General features: G+C 38.8%; 2 protein-coding genes across 7 annotated transcripts in view; one reads left to right on the forward strand and one right to left on the reverse strand.

Annotated features, from left to right (window-relative positions):
* Positions 1–959: 959 nt before the first annotated feature.
* dcaf8 (DDB1 and CUL4 associated factor 8) lies at positions 960–9,435 on the reverse strand. Of its 2 annotated transcripts, none has more exons than XM_068340919.1 (13): positions 8,910–9,435; positions 8,346–8,405; positions 8,157–8,243; positions 7,268–7,920; positions 6,926–7,066; positions 6,733–6,827; positions 6,372–6,482; positions 6,106–6,236; positions 5,024–5,131; positions 4,499–4,629; positions 4,208–4,327; positions 3,281–3,397; positions 960–2,915 (listed from the first exon to the last, which is right to left on the reverse strand). In XM_068340919.1, exons 2-13 carry the CDS (start codon positions 8,374–8,376, stop codon positions 2,808–2,810), a joined length of 1,833 nt encoding a protein of 610 aa, XP_068197020.1. In that variant the 5' UTR covers positions 8,377–8,405; positions 8,910–9,435; the 3' UTR covers positions 960–2,807. The 2 variants fall into 2 exon arrangements, with proteins under 2 accessions (XP_068197020.1, XP_068197018.1); XM_068340917.1 differs by having other exon boundaries at positions 8,882–9,434.
* Positions 9,436–11,418: 1,983 nt separating this feature from the next.
* LOC137612709 (guanine nucleotide exchange factor VAV3-like) overlaps positions 11,419–23,451 on the forward strand; it is a 50,068-nt gene continuing 38,035 nt past the window's right edge. For all 5 annotated transcript variants that reach the window (XR_011038863.1, XR_011038864.1, XM_068341372.1 and 2 more), the window contains exons 1-5: positions 11,419–11,770; positions 14,749–14,865; positions 21,131–21,189; positions 21,692–21,757; positions 22,375–22,492. Coding sequence is in view for 3 of the 5 variants with exons in the window: in XM_068341372.1 (XP_068197473.1) it covers positions 11,528–11,770; positions 14,749–14,865; positions 21,131–21,189; positions 21,692–21,757; positions 22,375–22,492 (603 nt within the window). In the remaining 2 variants the exon portion in view is untranslated. The remainder of the gene's footprint in view (positions 11,771–14,748; positions 14,866–21,130; positions 21,190–21,691; positions 21,758–22,374; positions 22,493–23,451) is intronic.

The following is a 23,451-nucleotide window of genomic DNA, read 5'->3' on the forward strand; positions in this document are numbered from 1 at the left end:
GGTTGCTTCGATAACAGTGGAATCTCCTCTCCGCCCGTGGTGAAGATAGTGCGGTCGTTCCTGACCCCTTTCCTGAGGGACAGGCTTCGGGACTTGGATGGTTTCTCTTCGACCAGAACCATATGGAGGCTTTTTTTTTCCTGCTGTTACATTGTTTATGGCTCTTTGATTAGCGCCCATTATGCCCAGTGTACCGAATGCTTTGCTAAGGAAGTGGCTAGCAAATGCCCAACTGTTCACGTCTACTGGCGTAAACGTGGTCTTCCACCCGCTCCTATGACAATCTTCCACCAGCTCCTGGGACTTCCCTCTTTCCATCTTTTGCCTCCTCGATTCTCTCAGCGAAGTCAGTTCCAACAAGAATTGTTTACTGGCCTCTGAGACCAAGGTGAGTCTTAGTCTGGGCTGGATGAGTCTTAGTCTGGTCTGGGTAATGTGTGCTGGCAGGTTAGTAGGGTTTTTTTTTTTTTTTTAATGAAGCAACCAAGTGAACCAAAGTCTAAAGATATTTCCCATCTCAGTGCATTTCAACTCCACCAGACTAGACTGGTATGTTTTGTGCATTCTGAATCACTTATGACCAAGGAGACCCTAAACATGAGCATCAGGCCATAATGGACGAATATTCCACGTCCAAAATTAGTGTTAAAAGAAGCAGTGATGCAACACAGCAGTCAACAACCTGTCCTCACTTTTTGAAATGTGGTGCGGATGTCAAAATCTGAATATACTGTACTTAAAAACATTTGTCTGTTTGAACATATGAAACTTTTTCTTGCTGCTATTGACATATACATAAGGGGCTTAGACTTTACATTTTACATTGCATTCCAACTTTTTTGGAAATTGAGTTGTACACAACATCAGAATATTTCTGTCAGTCTCGTCTACAGATGAAGAGTGGCAATTCTTATAGTCACGTATGTTAAACAGTAAATTAATACAACAGAACACGAACATAAAATTAAGAGCACAGTCTTTTTGTTTATTGCACGAGTCGTACATATTTCCAACTGATCTGGTAGAACACAGTTTCAGGCAGTGGTGAAAATTGTTCATCAAAAGCCTTGTTCAGAAGATGATAAAATAGCCAGTGGGAAAATCTGGATAGAACGGTCAATGCTGGATTACAAGAAAGAAAAAAGGTATTTTTTTCAACAGGAATCAAAACTGTAATATTTGAAATTATATTTGTGTTCATAACAGATGGCATTCATAAAAGGAACTGAACAAAAATCGTGCCTCACATTATTTTTTTTCCCCATCTGGATTTTAAAAGTACTCATATAGAATATAAACCTCTGCATCAATACCAATCAAATGTTTAAATTTACTGTGATGGGTTTTTTTTTTTAAAGTCAAACAGCATTTTCTAAAGTTGTTTTTTTAAGTTTTTATATATTTATATATATATATACATATAAATTCAACTAACTAGAGCTCTCATAGAAATTGAGAAAAGCTGGACTTTATCGCTCTCACACAACAACTGACTGGCAAGCATATTGACCCTACTGCCCTCTCCATCACCCTCTGTGAGCCAGTGTTAATACTAATAGAGCACAGAAAGCCTCATCACAAGTGGTGTCGTGGCTGCAAGCACACAACCCTGTAATAGGAAAATAAGAACTGTCAGCAACAAAAAAAGGAATTTAAATTAACCACATGGACAAGAGGAGTCCTTTATTAGTCCAATATCAATTGGCACATTGGAAGTCTCTCAACTAGTTTGATCCAGGTTGGTTCCAGGTCTTTAAACCTACAAACCAAACCACAGTCCTTCCTATATATACACACATGCTGAACACCATCAACCCTCACTTTCACCTTGAGAGGTGAACTGAAAATTTCCAGTCAAAGATGGGTGTGAAGGTTGAAGGAAGAGGAAGGTGGAGGAAGGGCTGGTGGAAGAAAGAGAAAACTCATTTTTTTGTTGAAAACCTCAAGTGCAAAGTATTATCTCACTCACTGAAGACATAAACTTCACTGTTGGTATTCTAAGATACACAAGATAAGATCCCCATCTCCAACCCCACATCCATACACTCAGTGCACATTTTATTTGTATCTCAAGCTAAAGCATCCCTGATTCAAAGTGCACTCAGTAGTGACGGGGAGGCAGATGGAAATGTGAAGGGAGAGATAAGCTGAGGGCATCATGTAAGGTGACGCAACGTGTAGGCATATTATTAGTCCTCAGAGGTGCCAGACGAGACCAGGGTCATAAAGAGAGAGGTGTTGCAGTTTCCGCTCCGAGTTCAAATCTTAAAGGAAGTCACATTTAGGGGATGTTTGAGGGAAACATTCCACATCTTCCCTCCATCCTAAACCCTTTTTTCCAACAGCTCAGAAGGTGTGGGAGCAAAACATGTCTGAGAGTAGCGACTGTGTGCTGGTGTGTATACTTTCATATGGGTGCTGAAAAAAAGGAGTGCTTGCTGCCATACACAGAGAACATATTTCTGGGGTGGGCAGAGCAGACAGGTAATATATGGGCAATCAGAGCCTCCAAGTGGTTTACAAGGATGAAACCATTCACTACACCTCTCAAAAAGTAACGTTCTGGGAGTTTGCAATCTATAGTTGCTATGTGAACAGTGCCAACTGATGGGAAATCAGGAATAAAGCATCTCACTCACCCAGTTTTAACCTGTAAGTAAATGTGTGTCTGTTTTGTATGCATGATAAACAAAATCAAGTTGGTGGCTCTTCAGTGTTCGAGTGTGCCAGTGTGTCAATAGTGCTTGCCTATGTGCATCAATTCAAGGGCAATAAAGTATGTATGTATGTATGCATGCATGTGTGGCTCAGGAGGACATGCACTGGACGTGGTCTGGACCTCCATCCTCTTCATCAGAAGAATCTGGAGAGCTCCAGGACTCATCTGTGTCTGGTTCTGCACCCTCACGACGTGCCTGTATCAAAGCAGGAGTGTAAAAAAACAGAATTTACTTTTGTCAAGTAAAATTGTAAAGTGAACAACCGTGTTGGACGCCTTTCATTTCCCCACTTTATTGCTTTTCAGCTTGTATTGTTAAGCATCATCCACATCGCTGGCATAATATCAGCATCATTATAGTCTACATATTATTCAGTGGACATTCCCGCATTTTGTGTCCAAGTCAATCCAGCAGAGATGAACATAATGAACTTTTCATTACTCGCACTGGTCTCAAACAAAACTGACTTTTTGTTTGGCCCTTCCTGCATGGTGTATGCTTGTGTTTTAGCAGCTCCACACCACAGAACAAACAATCTTTCCTCGTGCTGGGGAGCTCACCCTCGGGGGCCGTCTGTTCCTCATGTGTCTCATCAAGAACCACAGCAAATGGGTATCATACTGGTCACTATGGCGCACACTGTCCTCATCACGCTCCCGCTTGTTTTTTTTCATCACCTTGACAAACACAACAAATAGTTTATCACAATTATGAATGTGTGGAATAAGAGCAAAAATACAAAGCAAATTTTTCCCAAAGCAGTTTTAAACCACCCTCCCAAAAAAATGTTTTAACGTCCATAAGTTAAGATGAAACCCCTAACCTTCCAGTTGTATTACTGTTGTTGCAGCCAAAAGATCACTTTCTGTTCTGTTCACTTTATTCATTATGTCTTGTCCCCAATCTGCCCTAATTCTCTCAAGAGGGTTCAAGCCAGGTGGCAAACAAAATTGGACAGAGAAAGAAATTTACACACAAAACTAAACCCAGATGATTACTTATTTTATAGCCACCAAATTGAGCAGCAAACATTTATTTCTAAAAAGCTAAGTTCCAGTAAAATAAAAAATCAATTATCAGTTGAAACACAGCCAATCAACACATTAAAAAACACAGCTCAGTGTTAGTTGTTGATATTTTGTTCTTCTCATCATTTCTATTATTCTATATTCGATCCCTGTTCGCAATCAGTGGAGACAATATCCACTGTAGACATCTATTACAAAACAAAACAGTTATTGTACTGAACTATTGTTTTGCAATGTACTGGACAATGAAATAATAGTTTCAGACTCATTCATGTTTTCTTTCAAATAACTTTGGATAATGAAAAAATATAAATGGACTTCAGTCTGTTTATGTGCCCGTGTTGTGAGTTCACACAGTTATGAGGCCGTTCGTCTTCATGTTACCTTATCCATGCCTTCTTAAGCAATAATAGAATGAAGGCCAAAGCTGAACAAAAGCAAATGGACCACGAAGAATACCTCTTTTAGACCCTTTAGCCCTGTGGCGTTCTCAGCCGTGGGGGCCCACAGCTTGATGTCATGGTCCAGACCACTGGTAGCCATACCTGGCAGATGTGGATGTGGCTCCAAACAGTTCACCTGAGGTTAGGGAAAATAAATGATACTACCCCAACAGTACTTTTTGACAACTGAGAACAAACACTGGATAATTACCACAGACACAAGCATAAGAAACACAAGAAGAAAAGAGGAAAGGTTTGTACACATTAAATTATCTGTGAACTAAATACACCTTATTTTGTCACTCACCACTCCTCCTCTGTCTCCTTCCATAAACTGGACAATGCGAGCAGAGTTTTTTTCCCACAGGTAGATGTGTCCACAGTCACTGCCACTCACCACAAACTCACTGCATGGCCCATAGAAGTTCACCCCCTTCACTATAATAAAAAGTAAAGGTGAAATGATGGGGTCAATCTGTGTGCCAACCAGAAACACCTCACATTCCTGCAACTTGTGCTCAAAAGAATTACCTCATTATGACACAAATTTTCATCGCCTAACAGAAACGGTCACAGAAATCAGTCAGTCAAATGCTTTGGCAGTACTTTGTTTTTAAACGGCAACAAATAATGGCTCTGACTTGAATCTGAGGCCCCGTCCACATGATGCCGGAACGTTTTGAAAACGCAACTTTTTAGTTGCGTTTACTCCTTCCGTCCACACAGATGTCCAGGACGAAATCGCAACTTTTTGAAAACGTTGGCCAAGGTGGGATTTTTTTAAAACGCTGGGTCTGCGTTGTCGCGTGGATGCTGTAGGATAGTTCAATACCTGTAGCATTATTGCGGTGCCCCTTGTATCTCCTGCAATAGTCAGCCCCATCGCTGTGGTTGGAGTCAAACAAGTAGATATCCTCGTCATTGTAACTGGCCAGCAGCTCTAAACAAACAAAAACAGTTACTATAAGGACTGAGATGAAGATAATTCAATAGAAATTCAATCAATTAATCACAACTGTGAACCTGACTTTACTGCTATTCTGAAAATAAGATTAATAACATTAACGTGTTTTTATTGTTCGAGTGTCTCTGGCATTACATTGACATTGCATCACACGAGCAAAGAATTGCAGATCTGTTTCTGACAAAGAATATAAAAGTATGAAGCCTATGTTCAACAATTTTAAGATGTAATAGACAGAAAAATTAGGTAAACATGACCACATGAAGTTCGAAAATAAACAGGGCTATGGAGACCGAGAGGAAAATAAATAACGCTCATGCTATGCAACTGTTTTATTAGGGGTTGTTCAGCCTAAATATCATAAATAGCGTATTTTCCCATCAGCCTGCAGTGCTATTTACACATCCAGATTTTTTTTGCTGTGATCTGCTTGTGGAAGTAACTACTAAGGAGGAGGGAACCTTCCCTTGAATATAACCAAATTGAAATCACACTCGGCTTGTGGTGCTAAAAGCACAAAAGATTCAACTGAAACATTCAGTTTTAAGGTCTCTGTCCATGAGCTGGTAATCTATAAACTGTGCTGGAAGCAGTTTCATGTATGAACAATTTTTGAAGCACCAAACTAAACCACGTCAATGTGAAGAAGGAAACAGGCATGGCAGAATGTTAACATTATTCCTTGGCTGTGCTGTAATGTTAGCAGCTTAAACAGATGACTACTTCCTTCTGGGCAGTGATACAACAACATAGTTTATGCAGGAAGTTGCAAAACAAGATTGGTTGTTTCACTTTAATTACTTAGTCTTGATTTCAGGAAATACATCACTGGTGACACAATAACAATCCAAATGGATAAATACCACAACAGGTACATAGAAAAATATACATTTTAAAATACGGTTCCTTTTCAAATGTGGTTCAAACAGGAATGTCAACAATGTCTTTACCTGTGCCATCATGACTGTAGACCAGGCAAGTTATGTTGGTTTTAGACTCGCTGGACACCAGATGTGAAGGACAGAACTTTTTCAAAACACCATTATTATCATTCTCATTAATTTTCCTCTGGTCATAGATCCTAAAAAGAAAAAAAAATCCAGACAGCCATGAAATGGTGAGCAACAATATTAATAATGTGATTTGCTAACTCTATAGCAACCTATTTAAGGTATCAGTGAAATAATCAGTGGTACAACTCCAGTCAGGTTCATACCTGACATACTGATCTCTTCCACCCACTGCAAAGTGATGTGTTTTTGCTGGATTAACAAATATGGTGTACAGGCCTACTTTCTTATCTCCCTCCTTTACCACCACAAGTTTACTGCCAAACAAGAAGAAACAAAGAGAAACCTGGTATCAAATGAAAACAAATCATGACAATACAAGGCAAACACAGGAAACACTGACTGACATGATATTAGCACAATTCAGTTGGATCAGTACTTCTGGCTTTCTGATAAGAATTCAAACAATGTGTTGTAGTTATGACATTTTACCCACCTATTATGAAAATACCAATTCCTAAGGTGACTAAATTTACTATGGTTAACGTTAATAATGGTGTCACTGACTTGGCGGGGCGGTCAAGACGTAGGTCTATTCCAAACACCACTGCATCCTCTCCAGCAGACAGGAAGGAGCAGGGGGAATCTGGCTCAAGGGCCAACTGCAAAAAACATGGTACAAAACATACACCCACACTTCATCAATGGTGTATCAAAGAAAAGATTTGTAAATCACGGTGCACACAGTGGAAACACTCACCTTGTGTGCTGCCCCTTTATGTTGTGCTACCCGCTTAGTGTTCTTGCAGCGCTGTGTGGCAGAGAGCTCAGCTACTCTGATCTGACCGTCTCGAGCACACATGGCCAAAGTAGAGTCTCCACTATGTGGCAAGAACTTTGCCTGTGTGCATTTTAGGGAAGTAGAAAACTCATTTTAAGTTTGTCGTCACAATACATCCAAATAAAGTTTTATCGTTAAATATTGAATAATTTGAAACAATCATTATTCCCCACGATTAGCAATTTTCTTTCCTTTTGCTTAAAACACCAATTTAAAAAAAAAAGTCTTCATTCAAAGAGGAAGACTTCTGTTTTGCCTTGCCTGAAAGACATTACTCTTATGGCCACTGTCAAACTCCAACTCAGCTCGGCGAACAGCCCAGTCCCAGATCACCACTCGAAGGTCATCGCTGCCTGAAGCCAGACGTGTGCCAGAGGGGTTGAAGTGCAACGTGTTGACGCAGCCGGCATGTCTCTCCAAGCGTCCCTGAAGCTCTAACCTCTGCACAAGGCCACGAGCTCCACACACACGCCTCACAAACTGGTGTGAGTCCCTGCCAATCTCCCTGGAGCGCAGCGAGGGTACTGCCCGCCATACCGGACCACGGAGGTCAGTGAGTTCTGCTCCCAGCCAAGCCTCCATAGCCTCATTGTCATCATCGTCCTCCTCTTCTTCATCATCTTTCTGTTCTTCTTCATCATCCTCACCATCATCATCTGAGCTGCTGGAGTGATTGGTGCCACTGCCAGGTCTATTCCTCTTCCTAGCCATTCTTTTCCCACCAGTTTTATCCTTTGCTCTCTCTCGTCGGCCTCCCTGACTTTCTCTCTCGCCATCCTCGGTCAGGCAGTAAAGACCACTGCCATCCATGCTATCTGTGTCTTCTTCATCTTCTCCCTCTCTGTTTGATGCTGTCTCTCCTTCCACATCTGGCATAGGTTTGTCTCCAGATGCCTCCCCTTCTTCTTTGGGAACTACAGGAATAAAGAAAGACAGAGCCCCGGAGAACGATGTTAAGACATTGTGTGCACAACAGGTACAGAAATTGTGCTGAAGTCAGTAAACCTGTCACTCTGGGCATGGAAAATTTTGAAATTAAAAAAAAAAAAGTTTTGCATTGACATTTGAAAATAGGAAACAATAAGGAAAAGAAATTCAACAAAAACCAAAAATATGTTGCAGCATCAGCCTTTTGAGAACTACTACACACCATCTTGAGAAGAAGACTGTGTTTGTCCATCGTTACTTCCAGACGCATCTCCCTCATTGTGCTGATCTTCTTTCTCTTCACTGTCACCTATTGAAAGAAAACGTTTATGATTGTCCATCACGATCACAGCAGCTCAAACAGTGATGATCGGTCTAAGTAGTCAGCTACTTCCCAACACTGATCCTTTACCGATAAGCACGGTGGATTTGCCGTCAGCCATTCTCTGTCTTGAGTCGACTCTTGGAGCACCTTGGAGAGTCACATCCAAAAACACGATTAAAGTTTTCAATCAATCAAACCACCAGGTGCCAGAAACTATGAACATGGAACCAGTGTACAAAAGTAAGGTTAGGCTGACATCATTGCTGACGCTCACGGAATCAGCTTGTTACCGACCCCGCACCCTCTGTTCGGGCACGTTAATTAACCCGTTAGCTTCGTAGCTTACAAACGTCTGGGGAAACGCTATTATCTATCTGCCACTGCAACACATTATCAATCTGGACTGAAAGCTGCCTCAAGGGCCTGGCTAATTTCTGTGTTGCTGTCTGCGATGCTCGATCGACTGACACTGTTGTTGACATGGGCTGTTGCTAGCTAAGCTAGGTGAGGGTACATATTAAAAGTAAAAAAAAAATATCTGCCGTTGTTCCTGTTGCTAGCTGTCAAAATTGTTCTAACACGCAGCGTTGTCTGTAGTGGCTAACTAGCATAGCTAACGTTACCTCTACTCGAAGGCCCGACGAGACGTACTTCTTAGTTTAGTCCTAATCTTTTTTGCAGATCGATTTTCTTCACCTCGGTGTTCAGTATTTGAATTAAGTGTCTCCACAAGAAATTCTTGAACTGGAAACACACGACATTAAAAAAAGCGCTCATGAAGCGTTTCGTTAAAGGCAGACTTATAGCAAACGGCTAGCAATGGTTAAACAAGGTTGACTGCTCTGTTTATGTTTTGACGGTTCGGATCGTGGATGTATAAAGTTTCAGGTTTTTTTTTCTTTGCTAGGTTCCATTTCCGGTGTCATGTTCTTCTTTATTCGACAATTTCACAATAAAACACAGTATTAATAATAACAATGATACTACTACTATTACTACTACTAAAAAAAAAAATAAAAATAAATAAAAAAATAAAAAAATAAAAAAAATAATAATTTGGGTTGAGCCGGGTACTCCTTTCAGACGAGTATCCGGTACGGAGGGGTGTCAAAGTCAAATACATGGAGGGCCAAAAAAACAAGTTTGGTCCAAAGGTTCAAATGTTTGTTAAAACACATTTAAATGAACATCGCCCACTGAACCAAGATATAACACAGTGTATATTATTTAATGATTAAATAAATAAAGCAATGTTTTGTTATGGCTATATCAGTAACTTCAAGGGGAAACCTTTTCAACAGGCAAACAGCAAAAAAGGAAATTGGCCTTCAAAAACAAAATATGTTCCTTAATATCGAGATAAACGCATAAATGAAATTGCAACATCCCTGAATTCAATGTTTATTAACACTTGCCTCCATTTTTGGTCTGTTTAAGGTTACTTGGTGAACTTGTTTCTTGTTTTGTTGTGTTGAACGTTGAATTAAAAAGAAAAAGAATAGAAAGTTGGGTTGAGTTTGACAATTCTTGTTCATGCATACTTTGTAGTTTCTAATTACATCCCACGAAGCGGTGATATATTTCAATTGTCAGTGTGTGTTCGTCCGTCCGTTCCAAACAAACAATAAACCCTGAACATAAGCATATTATAAATTATTTTGTTCAAATTTAGTGAAAAATGTAAAAAAAAAAAAAAAAATAGACATGAAAATATCTATTTTGAAAAATGAGACACCCTCAGGATGACCTTGCGCTTCCTCAAAGATGGATATAACAACATGGTTATGTATAACAACATGGGTAACTCCATTGGGCTCCCTTGGTGACGCAGAGGAAATAAATATACATGAAATTGTATGACATCCCAAACATCAGAAGGTACCTCTCCAGTCCCAGTGCTATTTATCCAGTAATATGGAAGAATGTTTGAGCTCTGCACACACCAGAAATATAAATTGTTCCTTTCCGCCACAAGAGGGCAATAATCTTTGAGAGATGCTACTGTCCTGAATATGGGCCATGAACCTTCATTCATTTTCAGAAAAATAAAGGAATATATGATCTGTGCTATGATTGGGTGAACATTCTGCCTGTATTATACTGTTTGTGTTTTCAAATAATGAGTTTTGATGCTGAGCTACTTGACCATCTTTGAAATAAGTTGAAATTTCTGAGGCTGCTTGATATCTGAGGGAAAACTCCGTCACCACATAAAACACAATGGGTTTCTTTGGCTTCCTTCCTGTGTTTATTTTATGGGTATAATGACAGTGATCTACACTAAATACCAAGTAGATTGTCCAGGCAGATCCCTTCATTCTTTCAAATCTGGCTTTGTTACCATAGCCACTACAAAAACTTAGATAATGTTCTTTGTGTTCTCCTTGCAGTGACTATAGTCAGCTGTAAAAGCTGATCATAATCCATTTGGAATGTCATGTGCATTAGTTAGAGAGGGGAAGGGATTACTATGCAGCACATTAGTCACAAAATACATAACCTAATTAATTGATTACTTAACTGAGAAAACCCTCAATGATTTAGTGATTTTGCATTGTAGACGTGGAGATTTAGTAATTTTATATATTTTTTGCTTTCTGTGGAGATGCCAGTTGTGGTAGAACTCTATTGAATAAAGTCAACTGGACTTTGAAGAAGCCTCTTTGATGAGGTGAAATGTCTTCAAGCTTTCCCTACTAGTCCACTCGACATAATTCAACACAGATGTTAATGTCATTATGATTTGAATATATTTGGCTTTTGGATTGTTAGTCAGATAATAGAATTTGAAGAAGCCTCTCTGACAGGGACTCCTTCATTTATGAATTTATTATTATTATTATTATTATGAGTTTATAAAAGCAGCCCATTTAGATTATGTATTAATTACAATTGAAATAATGTACAAATATTACGTTTTTCATCTACAGTATACAGTATATCAAATATAGATGTCAAAACTGTGTTTAATCTCAAATCATTTTAGAATAATGATTTGTCAAAATCATTAGAATCTTATTACAATTGTTAACATTTCTAAGACCCTGCTGGGGTTGAAAGTGGTTTAAAAAAAAGGGAGAGGCAGACACTTTCTTTAAAGTGTAATGTACTGAAGAAGGAAGTCGGGGAAGCTTAGACAGCTTTCCTCAGTGCAGCGCTCATAAGCAGCTGCAGATCGCTGTGTCCTCCACAAGTGATGTTAGAGTATGTGGAAACCAGTCGACGGGTCTGATCGATACTCAGGCCTAAAACTATAATTTAGTTTTCATATGCGGAATTACAGTCCCGTGAGCACCGCTTATCACAGCATGGACGACTGGAGACAATGCGCAATGTGGCTGATCGGCTGCAAAGTGCTGCCCGCGAACCACCGGATCACTGCGGTCGGGGCGCAGGTGTACGACCTGGCGCAAATCCTGCGGGACGGGGTGCTGCTGTGCCAGCTGCTGAACAACTTGAGACCTCACACCATTAACCTGAAGGAGATCAACCTCCGGCCACAGATGTCTCAGGTAGGACAGTCACATCAGCGCTGCTTCAAAGCACCATGTAGTGAAAGGACTGAGAAATAGTTGAGATATAATTGGGAAAAGTTCAGTAGATGTTTCCTAAAACCTGATTCCTGATTAATCTGAAGTTAGCTTCACCACAGCAGGGAATCAAATCACTTATCTAGGTGAAAACTCCATATAATGTGCTCTGGGTACTTTCAAGACATTGAAACATATGTTTAATGTTTCAACATAGAATAATTTGTCTTTCCATGTGTCACATTGTTATTTCTGATTATTACAGTTAATTTTTTGGCATTTTTTCTACACGTCTGGGTCTTTTGATCTAAATATAAACGAATGCTTTCTGGTTAACCAAAGGGAGTTCTTATTGACAGCAGCCTGAGAGACGTGAGAAGGCTTAACATTTTTTTTGGACCATGATTCCTCCCTTTGCCACTGGAGGCAACTGATAAAATCCAGGCTTTGATCCACCCATGGCATAGGAAACTTTTACTGTGTACAGAAGCTTGTCGTTTTCTTGTGTTTTTGTTTTTTCTATTTAGTTTTGTTGTTTTGGTCTAATAACGTGTGCAATAAACCAATCAAATTACATGGCAAAAAAAGCAACTTTAATTAATCAAAGTCCTCTTTACTGGAAAAAAAAACATCAGTGTTTATGAAGCATTTAGAACATGCCACCTAGTAAAATACTTCCTGTCCACTGACTTTACCACTAGTTGTGGGTGCCATTGCAGGTAATGAGATCCTTTGTGGACCTCCATGTTTGACACATTTTTTCTTCTGGTCAGATTCTTATCGAGCTTAATTCCAAATCTCCACCATACTTTTTGGTATCTTAAGGTCAGAGGGCTTGTTAAAAAGACCTCTTGTATGGTACATATAAAATCCTTTAATAAAAGCTGGTGTACTTTTAAAAAAAAAATTGAATTCACACAGCTAGTTTTTGTGAAATCAGATAATTTTTCTCTCTCGATATTTTAAATTAATATATGATTAAAATGCTCCTATATGATGTTCTCAAAGAAATAGTTTTGCATGGAACATTCCATTATAGCTGGTCAGATTGCGCTGTACTTACAGTGTGTATTCTCTGTCAGGGCACATCAACACATATTTTATGTTCTGGAAAGTCAGTCAAGTTGAACCCTTGGTGGAGTGTGCTGGACAAAGAAAAGCCTGCAGTTATAGGTCATCTGAGCATGGTCAGAAAAGGCATGTCTGTCACTTGGCTCCAGATTTTGAATCACCTTTCATTGTGCACTGCTGATCCATGGTGCTGCAGGGAAAATGTACATGGAAGTACATATGTATAAGGCTGTATGTTAGACCTTAGTACCATGAAGTTTGACAGTAAAAATTTTATGTATATACATAGAAATAAAATATATATAATGTACACTGAATGTGAAGTTCTTATTTTTAACTTTCACTTTTAAAAAAATCAGATCAGTCTATGCTTGTCACGTGAGGCGGAATATGGAGCCAAGTGCAGGACACCAAAAGCAAATCTTCCCTCCATGATTTATTAACAAAACGTAAAAATTCTCCAGACAGACAAGAAACTAATAATCAGGACAGACTACCAGGAACCAAACATGAGCAATGAACCAGCCCTGAGCTCTCATTGAGCCAGGCTTAAAAAGCCTTAGAGTCATTAGCTCAAAACAAGTTCAGGTGAGATGATCACCATGGTGTGTGGATGAGTCTCAGGTGTGGAGCCACGCCGAACCGTGACAATGCTGGTGAACACTGTGCTACCAAAAGTAAGATTTTAAACGTTTGCAAAATGAAAACTATATAGATTACTGTAAAATCAGCAGGATTCTTATACCGAGAGACCTTTCTAAGGACCCTTCACGATCATTTTAAACACACAATACCAAGACATAACCCTGTGGATGCAGCAGCTCTTACAGTCAAGGTGAACATGCTGCAGAGCAGTGATTGTGTGCAACAGCAGTGGTGGCAAAAGCTATCTTCATTAACTTCCTGTGCAGACAAACAGGGTCTCCGGGGGTGGTGAAATGATTGCAGGCGTCTCCATGATGGACTGATGTGATAAAAAGGAACCCATCATTTATCATAAATTGTTGTTGCAGCTGTTGCTATAAATGATCAAACATGCAAAGTACTTTGTTTGTCCTTTAATAATCTTCTTCTTCTCCTTTCAGCCTTACCCTTCAGGGGTCGCCACAGCGAATCAGTTGCCTCGATCTAACCCTATCTTTTGCATCCTCTTCTCTCACACCAACTACCTTCATGTCCTCTTTCACTACATCCATAAACCTCCTCTTTGGTCTTCCTCTATGTCTCCTGCCTAGCAGTTCAAAACTCAGCATCCTTCTGAGATAGTTTAGAGATGTCCAAACCATCTCAGTCTGGCCTCTCTGACTTTATCTTCAAAACCTCTAACATGTGCTGTCCCTCTGATGTACTCATTCCTGATCCTATCCATTCTGGTCACTCCCAAAACTCAAGTTTGACCCAGTCAGCAATATGCACACAAACCCACAGACATCCCCTTTCTGAAAATAGTTTGTGAAAACTTCTCAACAAGATACAGATAGATGATGAAGTGGCACTATGCGAGCAAATGCTTTGTGGTTTTATTACACACAATGTCAGTTTATATTTTAAATTTGCAGGTTGTGTGTGTGTTTGCGTGTTTGTGTCTGTGTGTGATTTGAAATCCATTAGTGTAAAATTTCTTAAAATACAATGTCACCTTTATTTTAAAAAATCTGCAGACTATTTCAACAGATTCTTCAGCTTAAAGATATAAATTAAAAAGTTTTCAAAAGGCAGCGCCTTCTCTGTTACTGATCCTGTACAGAGATGGCATTATTTGCTTTCCAAATGTCATTTGGGGGCTATGACTCGCACTATTCCTGAAATTGTGGGCAGTTTCATTTTTTCCTGCACGAGTACATAAATATTCACTAAAATGTTGACAACCAATTATGGTCCTTTTGCAGTTCCTGTGCTTGAAGAACATCCGAACATTCCTGATGTCTTGCAATGTGTTATTTGGAATGAAGAAAAGTGACTTATTTGAAGCCTTTGATCTGTTCGATGTTCGGGATTTTGGAAAGGTAAAACTCAAATCCATCACTCTATTTTTCCACCACAGCAAAATGAAAAAATGATTTTCACACATGATATTTTCTGTCAATAGTCAGTATCTTCTGTTGTCCTTCCTTCTTTTAGCTGCCTTTTTTTTTGCAGGCATTTCTTGCATCTCCACAAGTGGTTTTAGAGAATTCAGTTCAGAATTCAGAATTCATATCAGTGACACATTGAGATTTCGGTGAAGATTGTACCCAGAGAGACGTTATACAATACCAGTCTGTGATGTCTTTTCTCTGAAGTATATATAGCATGTGTGTGCGCGTATGTGTATGTGTGTGAGTTAGATGGATAAAGAGAGAGAAGGAGAAGGCATTCTTTCACCTATTGCATGGCTTTGCATTTTTGATGTGCGCATCTGAAGGCATCAGTCAACTTCTGTTTTTATTGCCGTGTTATTGTGGGAGTTGGTTTTGATGTGTGTGTGTGTCTGTGTGTCTGTGTGTCTGTGTGTCTGTGTGTCTGTGTGTCTGTGTGTCTGTGTGTCTGTGTGTCTGTGTGTCTGTGTGTCTGTGTGTCTGTGTGTCTGTGTGTTTGTACACAGTGTTACCAGGTCAGTGGGTTTATAGTGCACTCCTCCCATCCAGCTATTCAATGGGATTTGGCTTGCAGGCAGCAGCCACCGAAGAAAGAAAGCTCCTACATCTATTTAAAACTTTACATTCACCAATGCCATTGCCTTGGAGCTTCTTTGTTGTATCTATAGAGAAAAATGTCTTGTCTTTAAAGCATGTCATGATAAGATAAGATAAGATAAGCCTTTATTGTTCCACAGTGGGGAAATTTGTGAAATTTGTGATTTGAATGCATTTTCTTTGAATTAGTGTATACTGAAATGTCTTATTTTATGATTCCACACAAACAGAAGATTAATGCTGAAAAAGTATTTTTCTGATGTCACATTTTCCCAGAAAATATATTGACTCTATTTCAAATAATCAAATAATATGAAGTATTGCATGTGCCTTGGTTTGATGGTTAAGTTACGTATACGTGTTATCAGTTTTTACCTGACTATTATTTTCAGTTAGTACAGACCCTTTCCCAAAAATTAGAGAACAATGGAAAAGTTTATTTATTTCCATAATAAATTCAAAAAGTTAAAATTTCAAAGATTATAGATAGGGCCCACAATTCAAATTATTTAACATATGTATCTATTTATTTTTACATAATTTGGGCTTCCAGCTCATAAAATCCATGAAAAAAGAAATTCAAAAACTAGAATACTGAAGAAATCACCATATACTCCTCAGTTTTTGCAAAAAGAACAAAAAGAAATTAGGATCACATCATATCAATCAAAATATGGTACTTTCAAAATGATATGTCAACCTTTAATACTTAGTTGGGAATCCGTTTGTTTTAATCACTGCCTCGATGTGTCATGGCATTGAATTAATAGGCCGGTGGCATTGCCAGGAAGTTATGGAAGCCTAGATTTCCTTGACGCATGGACTGCGTTCAGACTGCAGGCATATTGGATTTCCTTCCATATCCAATTTTTAGGGCTGACTGTTCACTCTTTTTAGCACGTGTCCAAATGTGATCTTGCTCAGTTTAGATTGGGCCACATTATCGGCCGATCTGACAGGTCGCCGTAACAATGACGTCGGGGCGGAGGCGTCGTCCAATGCACGTAATGTGTGAGGTCATATAATTGTGACGGCGGCAACAAAAACAATGACAACAAACATGAAGTTTTGTTACCTTAGCGTACTGGCTGTATCACTGTCTGGTACAGTGGAGAAAATCTCACATACACCAGCCACTGTCAACTTCTTCCACTTTTTACTGCTCTGTAATGCGCAACATTTTTCCTTCTGGCGCCTTGCTCTCATGTTATGGATATGACATCATGGTCCACCATTGGAGTCTTTGGAGCGGTTCAGACTGAAGACTCATCTGTCCATATCCGACACAAAACTACCTCCCGAATGTGATTTCAGTCCGTCCTGCAAATATCGGATATCATGTGGTATGGGACTGTTCAGACTACAACCAAGATATCAATGCGATATCAATCTGGATGGGATAATGATAGGATACAGGCGAGTAGTCTGAACAAGGTTTTATCGTTAGCTGTTCTTTGTTATTGGGTCCAGTGCCCTTCATTTTCCTCTTGATTATACCCCATAGATTTTCAATGGTGGATTTGGTCTGGCACGTTGGCTGGCCAGTCAAGCATTGTGATGGTATAGGCACCAAACCAGGTTTTGGTGCTTCTTGCAGTATGGGCAGGGGCTAGGTCCTGTCAATCAACTTCAATCAACTTTTATTTGTAACAGACATTAAAAAACAAAACACATTTGTAAGCACTTTTACAGAAAAAGAAACTCGACAGACCTCTCTAGAGGAAGCATAAGTGGCAAGGAAAAACTGAAACATTGGACAGGACCCAGACTTGGGAGGGTGGCCATCCCCCCTGACAGGTAGGGTGGAAACAAAATACAATGGAGATAGAGACAGGACAAAGGAAAGTGAGAGAGAGATGGAGCAGCAGATAGGCCAGCGTGATTCATGATATTGATTGGTTGACATGTCCAAGGGCGTGGCCATCCTGAGGGGGAGTTTGTTCAGGCTACTGTAGCATTGCACGGTAATATCCTAGCTCAGAGCTACACACTGAAAGTTCCTCACAAACTGTTGAAGTCAGCTAGCATTTGACTAACTAGTTAGCACCGCTTCAGTCAGGTGTGTGTGTGTGTGTGTGTGTGTGTGTGTGTGTGTGTGTGTGTGTGTGTGTGTGTGTGTGTGTGTGTGTGATTATGAGTTAACACCTGCATTCGACATTGTGACTGAATATGTAACCCCTTGAAAGCAGCTTGGGGTCTCTCCCTCAGCTGTTTTCCTCCAAATCCTTTAACCCTGAATCCCGAAGGAAATGCACTGCTTACTTTCATCAGAAAAAGGACCTTGGACCACTGGCCGACAGCCCTGTACTTCTTCTCCTTGGACCAGTTGAGGTGCTCCTTACTTTGGCTCAAGCTCAGAAGTGGCTTGACCCAAGGAACCTGACAGTTGTAGCCTATCTCCAAGATGCGACTGAATGTGGTGGTTTTTTGAAGCTGTCATGCTCACCTTATTACACTCTTTCTGGATCTCTGACAGTTTCTTGAATCATCTGTTTGATAATCCGCTAAAGCCCACGGTCAATTATTTTGCTGGTGCATCTTCTCCTGCCACATTTTCCCTTCCATGAGACTTTCCATTTATATGCTTGAACACAGCACTCTGAGCAGCCAGCCTCCTTAGCTATGAACTTTTGTGGCTAACCCATCCTACGGAGGGTGTCAATGATCACCAGTTGTCAAGTATGCAGTCTTCCCCATACTGAACCAAACTGGGACAATTGAACCAAACTGAAGCAACATCATGACAGCTGGAGGAGCCTGTGCGGGTGCTCTGAGTTAAGTAGGTGATTAGTGTTTGACACTTGGTTTAAAACCTTTATACCCTGTTTGGGCTGATTTCTTCACAGTATTCTAATTTTTTTGAATTCCTGTTTTTGTTGGTTTTATGAGCTGGAAGCACAAACTATTTTAAAATAAACAAATAAACAGTTGAAATGAGTTGACTTGTGGGCCCTGAACGTATAATCTACGAACGTTTAACTTTTTAAATAGAATTCTGGCAATAAATACACTTTTCCATTGTATTCTAATTTTTTGGAGAGGGACTCTACATGAAAAAAATCTTTGCCAAACATGTTTGTGATTATATTGCTTATTTGCTTACCAGTAAATGCACCATTCCTCTTGTTCTCTGTAAGAGTGAATGATTGCAGTGTTGGGCTTTGTGAGCAGTACCCTTTACACACTTTCTTTCTTTCAGTTCAGCGTTGTGATTTAAAGAAGCTTCCAGTTAATCTGGCTTCTCATAATCCTACAACAGTGGTAGTGTCTGCAAATATGTATAGGACATCCGAGCTGGGCTGCATAATTTGAGTTAGGTTCAATGGTTGTCCATCAGACAGACATGCTTCCAGAGGGGTAAGATTGAATTGAATTGTAACCTTAGTTACGTATGTTTTCTGGCTCTGTGCAGTTTACAGTGATTGAGTTGGATTGCCTTCAGGAAGAGTTGTACAGCTGAACAAGAAATGCCCAATCTCTGCCTTATTTTCCAGAAAACATCCAAATCTCAGCCAGATTATCTGCTTGGGTTGTTGCGCCAGCGCTGCCCAAAGACTGAGCATTAGTAGTAAATATCTAATGAGAGTGCTCTGACCTACATTCCTCTGCTGATACAGCTGAAGGAGAGACATTTATTTAATTATTGAGTATGAAATTATGTTAACCTTGATTGTATAAGCAAAACCTGCTTCATTTCAAGGAAACGGAGAGGAATATTGATATCACGTTAATTGATATCACATGTAGATGTAACTTCATTACATCTACATGTAATGAAGTTAATTTCATTTCATTTTATGTCATGTACTTTTCATGTACAGTCAGATGATAATTAGCTTAGCTTAGTGTTAAGATCTGGAAACGGCAAAGCTGGCTCTGTGTGATAACACATTCTTACTTTTAAGATCATTCATTTAAATGACATCATTTGTTTTTTATTTGATCTGATTACACCTAAACTCAAAAATGTGTGATAAGATACATTTGCTTTCTTTTTGTCAGGGGATTTAAGATAGCCAGTGTAAATAGGCCATGCTCACCACAGTGGTTGGACTCAGCTTGTGGCTTTGCTTCTAATGTCACATGTGATTCAAACTAAGTGTCAGATCATCAAACATGCCAACACTTTGTTTTGAAAGAGTAACTGCAGATCTCACAAGAGAAATACATGGCTCTTCATCTTTAAACATTTTCTTCCAAATACATTCTACACAGAGAAGATTTCTTCTTCCTCAAGTTACTTTTCTTACTACATGCTTTGATGTTTCGAACAACACTGATAATTACAGTTATTTTTACATCTGCTTTTGAATATTGTATGTGTTTCAACTGTGTAATACTGTAATAAATATTTTAAAATTAACACACTTAATCTAAACATCTCACTTAAAAGGTAGATTGTTATTTTCAGGAAAGACTCTATTTCTCATACTGCAAGCAGTGACACGGACACCTGAAAAGCCACAACTGTCATTCACTCATTCACACAGGAAGACAGTCATATCTAACCTCAACAATGATCTTGTCTGCAAAACCAGATGCTGTTGATGATTTGAAGACAAATGTCTTCACAAAACTAATATATATATATATATATATATATATATATATATATGTATATATATACTGTATATACATATATATATACATGTATATATGTATATATATATATATATGTATATATATACTGTATATACATATATATATATACATGTATATATGTATATATATACTGTAGATATATATATAGATAGATATATACTGTAGATATATATATATATATAGGCACGCACACACACACACACACACACACACACACACACGACAGTTAAGAAGAGTTGAAGATAATATAGCTACCAAAACAGTGCAGATGAAAATACTTCGGGTGATCATCACAAACAGCAAAAAAACTCCTTTCATGGATATAAAAAAAGACAAACTATGGCTGACAAAGTACAACTACCAGACAGATAAAACATAAATTCTAGTTTTATCCATCTTTCTGCTTGTTTTCTCTCATGCTATAGTCGTTTGTTATGTAATATTTTACTACCGTCCTGGTGAATGAATGGCTCTGAAAGTGTGCCAAATCTTGATGAGTCTGTTCATATGCTCCAACCACATTTCTTTTTTCTTTTCTTTTTATAATTTTAAGTTATAACATGTTGATGGAAGGGATGGAAGTGGGCATAAAGCTGTGTTGGTGCTTGCTGAAGGCAGTTGCTTTGACTTATCTCATGTTAGCAAATAAGCGTTGTATTCAGAGAGGTGTCAGAACTTGTACCATTGGACGACTGAACTAATGAACACTATGGATTGAAAGTATCCATTTACTGTGAAATTAATCAGTCTGACTTTTATAATTTATTTAATAGAGAACACTATTGGTCTGGTTTCAGGCGCACTTTTTAGGTTGCAATTTGTGTGCCAAGTATCAGAGGTGTGAAAGCATTTACATGTCCACAATTCATTAAAAAAAAATCATTAAATTAACTTCAACGTGAAATGAACATGGAATTAGTGAGTGTGCCCTCTCTCTATTGTTAAAAATGTCTGTCATTAAAAAACAAAAATCAATACATCTTGTTTCCACCAGGTTATGGACACTTTATCCAAGCTCTCATACACAACAGTCGCGCAACAAGGTGGATTCAAGTAAGTAGTAATAATAATTGATAATGATAATCAACATCAGACGGCTGTTGTTTCACATCAAGAAGTTTATTGGTTGAATTCCACCTGGGGTCCTTCTGCGTAGCCAGATGGGATGGGCTCCAGCAGACCTGTGACCCGCATCAGCTTCATCAAACAAGACTGTCAAACATCTCACAAAAGCAAGATGTCAGTCAGTGTCTGTTGGCACAGTGTCAGATTATTTAAATATTTCATGCACTCATATTTTCTTTCTAAAATTTTTAATCTCAAAATCAAGCTTGTGGCACTGGTTTTCTGTTTTTAAGATGCTCTGATACTTCTTGTCCAAACTGGTTATAAAAAAATTATATGCCATTTGCCTGTTAAAAAGCACATTTGTCTGTTGTAGATGTGTGAATATATTCTAATACCTTAAAAGATTCCGGGTTCCACTCTCAGTTCACATTAGAGTGTCTTCATGGTACTTGCTCTGAGTCTCACGCTTCTCTGCTATAATTTTCAGGCCATTCCCAACTGAGGAGAGCCTGAAAGATGAAGACATTTACAGTAACCTGGAAGACTTGATTGAGTATGTATGAGTCTTCCCCCAGTGATCCCATTACTGGTGTTGCTAGGACATGATTGTTTCATTCAGAACCAGAGCCAGCCCTGCTCATCATCCATGCTCTCCAGGGGTCTAGACACCCCCATGTTTTGGTAAAAGACTTGGCTCCTGTTCTCTGTAACTGTCAGGGGGAACAAATGAGTAAGTCTGCATGTTTTTGCTGATTGCCTGCATGTCTCCCACGTTAAGCTTCTGGGTGGGAGCTGCTGGTCGTGTGACTTATGCAGAGATCTGATTGATTCATAAAATCCTAAAAATATATATCATATTTCGAGCTTTTTCATGCCATTTTATTCAATGATGGGTTATTTCATTTTATCTTTTATTTTATTGTTATACAGTATAGTATTGTTATTCTGATAACATAGTAAAAGGCTATGAATTTGCTGTGGTTAGAATGTGTTACCATTCATTTAAAGCTCCGTATTTTACTGCTTCTCTTTCAATATTACTCAGTCAACCGCCGTTTTCACAGTATATGAGAAATAATCTGTGAATTAGCATATTTTAGAAATGTAGTGTGTGTGTGTGTGTGTGTGTGTGTGTGTGTGTGTGTGTGTGTGTGTGTGTGTGTATGTCAGTGAAAAGGCCCCTGAGGATGAGGGAGAATTGTACGCAGCCGTTTATGGCCTTGAAGAAGATGGCACAGGAGAGGAGATCTATGAAGACCTCATGAGGACTGAACAGTCTGCTCCATTGGTACTGTAATCAACTAGAGATGTTACATCATGTTTTGCGTGAATGTAGAAATGTAATCATCATGAATTACAGAAAAAGCATTATTTAAACCACCCCTCCATATTTAAAAAACAATAAGTGTACTAAAGCTAAGCCAACATTTCTGTACTTCGTATTGTTTACGCTTTCTCTTTTTTGTACTATGTGGCCACAGTCTGGAGTCGCAGACTTAAATGAAATGACAATAGTCTAATCGCATGAATATTTTAAAAATGTGAAGTTAATGTTTCTATATACACAGTATAACTGATGTTTTGAACTGCAGTATTACTGACATTTTATTACTCGAATTTGAGTTGAGGAGGAGCTAATGTGATTGTCAATTAGAATGTAGTTTTTGAATCTGGAAATGTATTTAATCTGGAAGTGTGTACCTCTTGTATTACAGTAGAACCATATACTGCATGTGTGGACATAAAAATGCATTTTCAGCCAAAGTGTAAAAGAGAACTACATTAACTATATTCGAGTACAGCTGAGCAATTACTCCTGTTGAAGATGTTTTAAGTGTAGGATTTGGTCATGTAGGAAAACAACTGAAAATTTACCAAGAGCAATTTTTTAAAACAATCTTTGCAGATAAAAAAAGTAATTTTAATTTTGTACTATGATGAATTAACCAATAAAGAATGAGATAACAGATTTAAAAGACACTATAACATACCTGTGTGCTTATGGACAATCTTTAACGCACTCATATGCATGTACAGTATATGAGTGAATGAAGGAAATAATACATAATCAGCCAAAGCACTGCTAAAGATAAAGCTTACAGTATAAGTGACAAGTATATTTAGGATTGTAAAAAATTGGCACTGGAGCATATATAAATCTTACAAGAAGAAGATTGTAAGTCACCTCCTAAAAAAACACACTTTTTTGTCCAAGGATTTTTTTTGTTGATAAAAATCCTTTCTCAG

This window comes from Antennarius striatus, chromosome 18, assembly GCF_040054535.1.
Source record: "Antennarius striatus isolate MH-2024 chromosome 18, ASM4005453v1, whole genome shotgun sequence".
Taxonomy (NCBI): Eukaryota; Metazoa; Chordata; class Actinopteri; order Lophiiformes; family Antennariidae; genus Antennarius; species Antennarius striatus.

Coding starts and splice junctions, on each gene's coding strand:
- dcaf8 (XM_068340919.1), bottom strand. CDS start 8,376: ATGGCTGACGGCAAATCCACCGTGCTTATCG. Junction 8,244..8,345: donor CAAATCCACCGTGCTTATCG/GTAAAGGATCAG, acceptor TTCTTTCAATAG/GTGACAGTGAAGAGAAAGAA. Junction 7,067..7,267: donor ATAAGAGTAATGTCTTTCAG/GCAAGGCAAAAC, acceptor AAATGCACACAG/GCAAAGTTCTTGCCACATAG.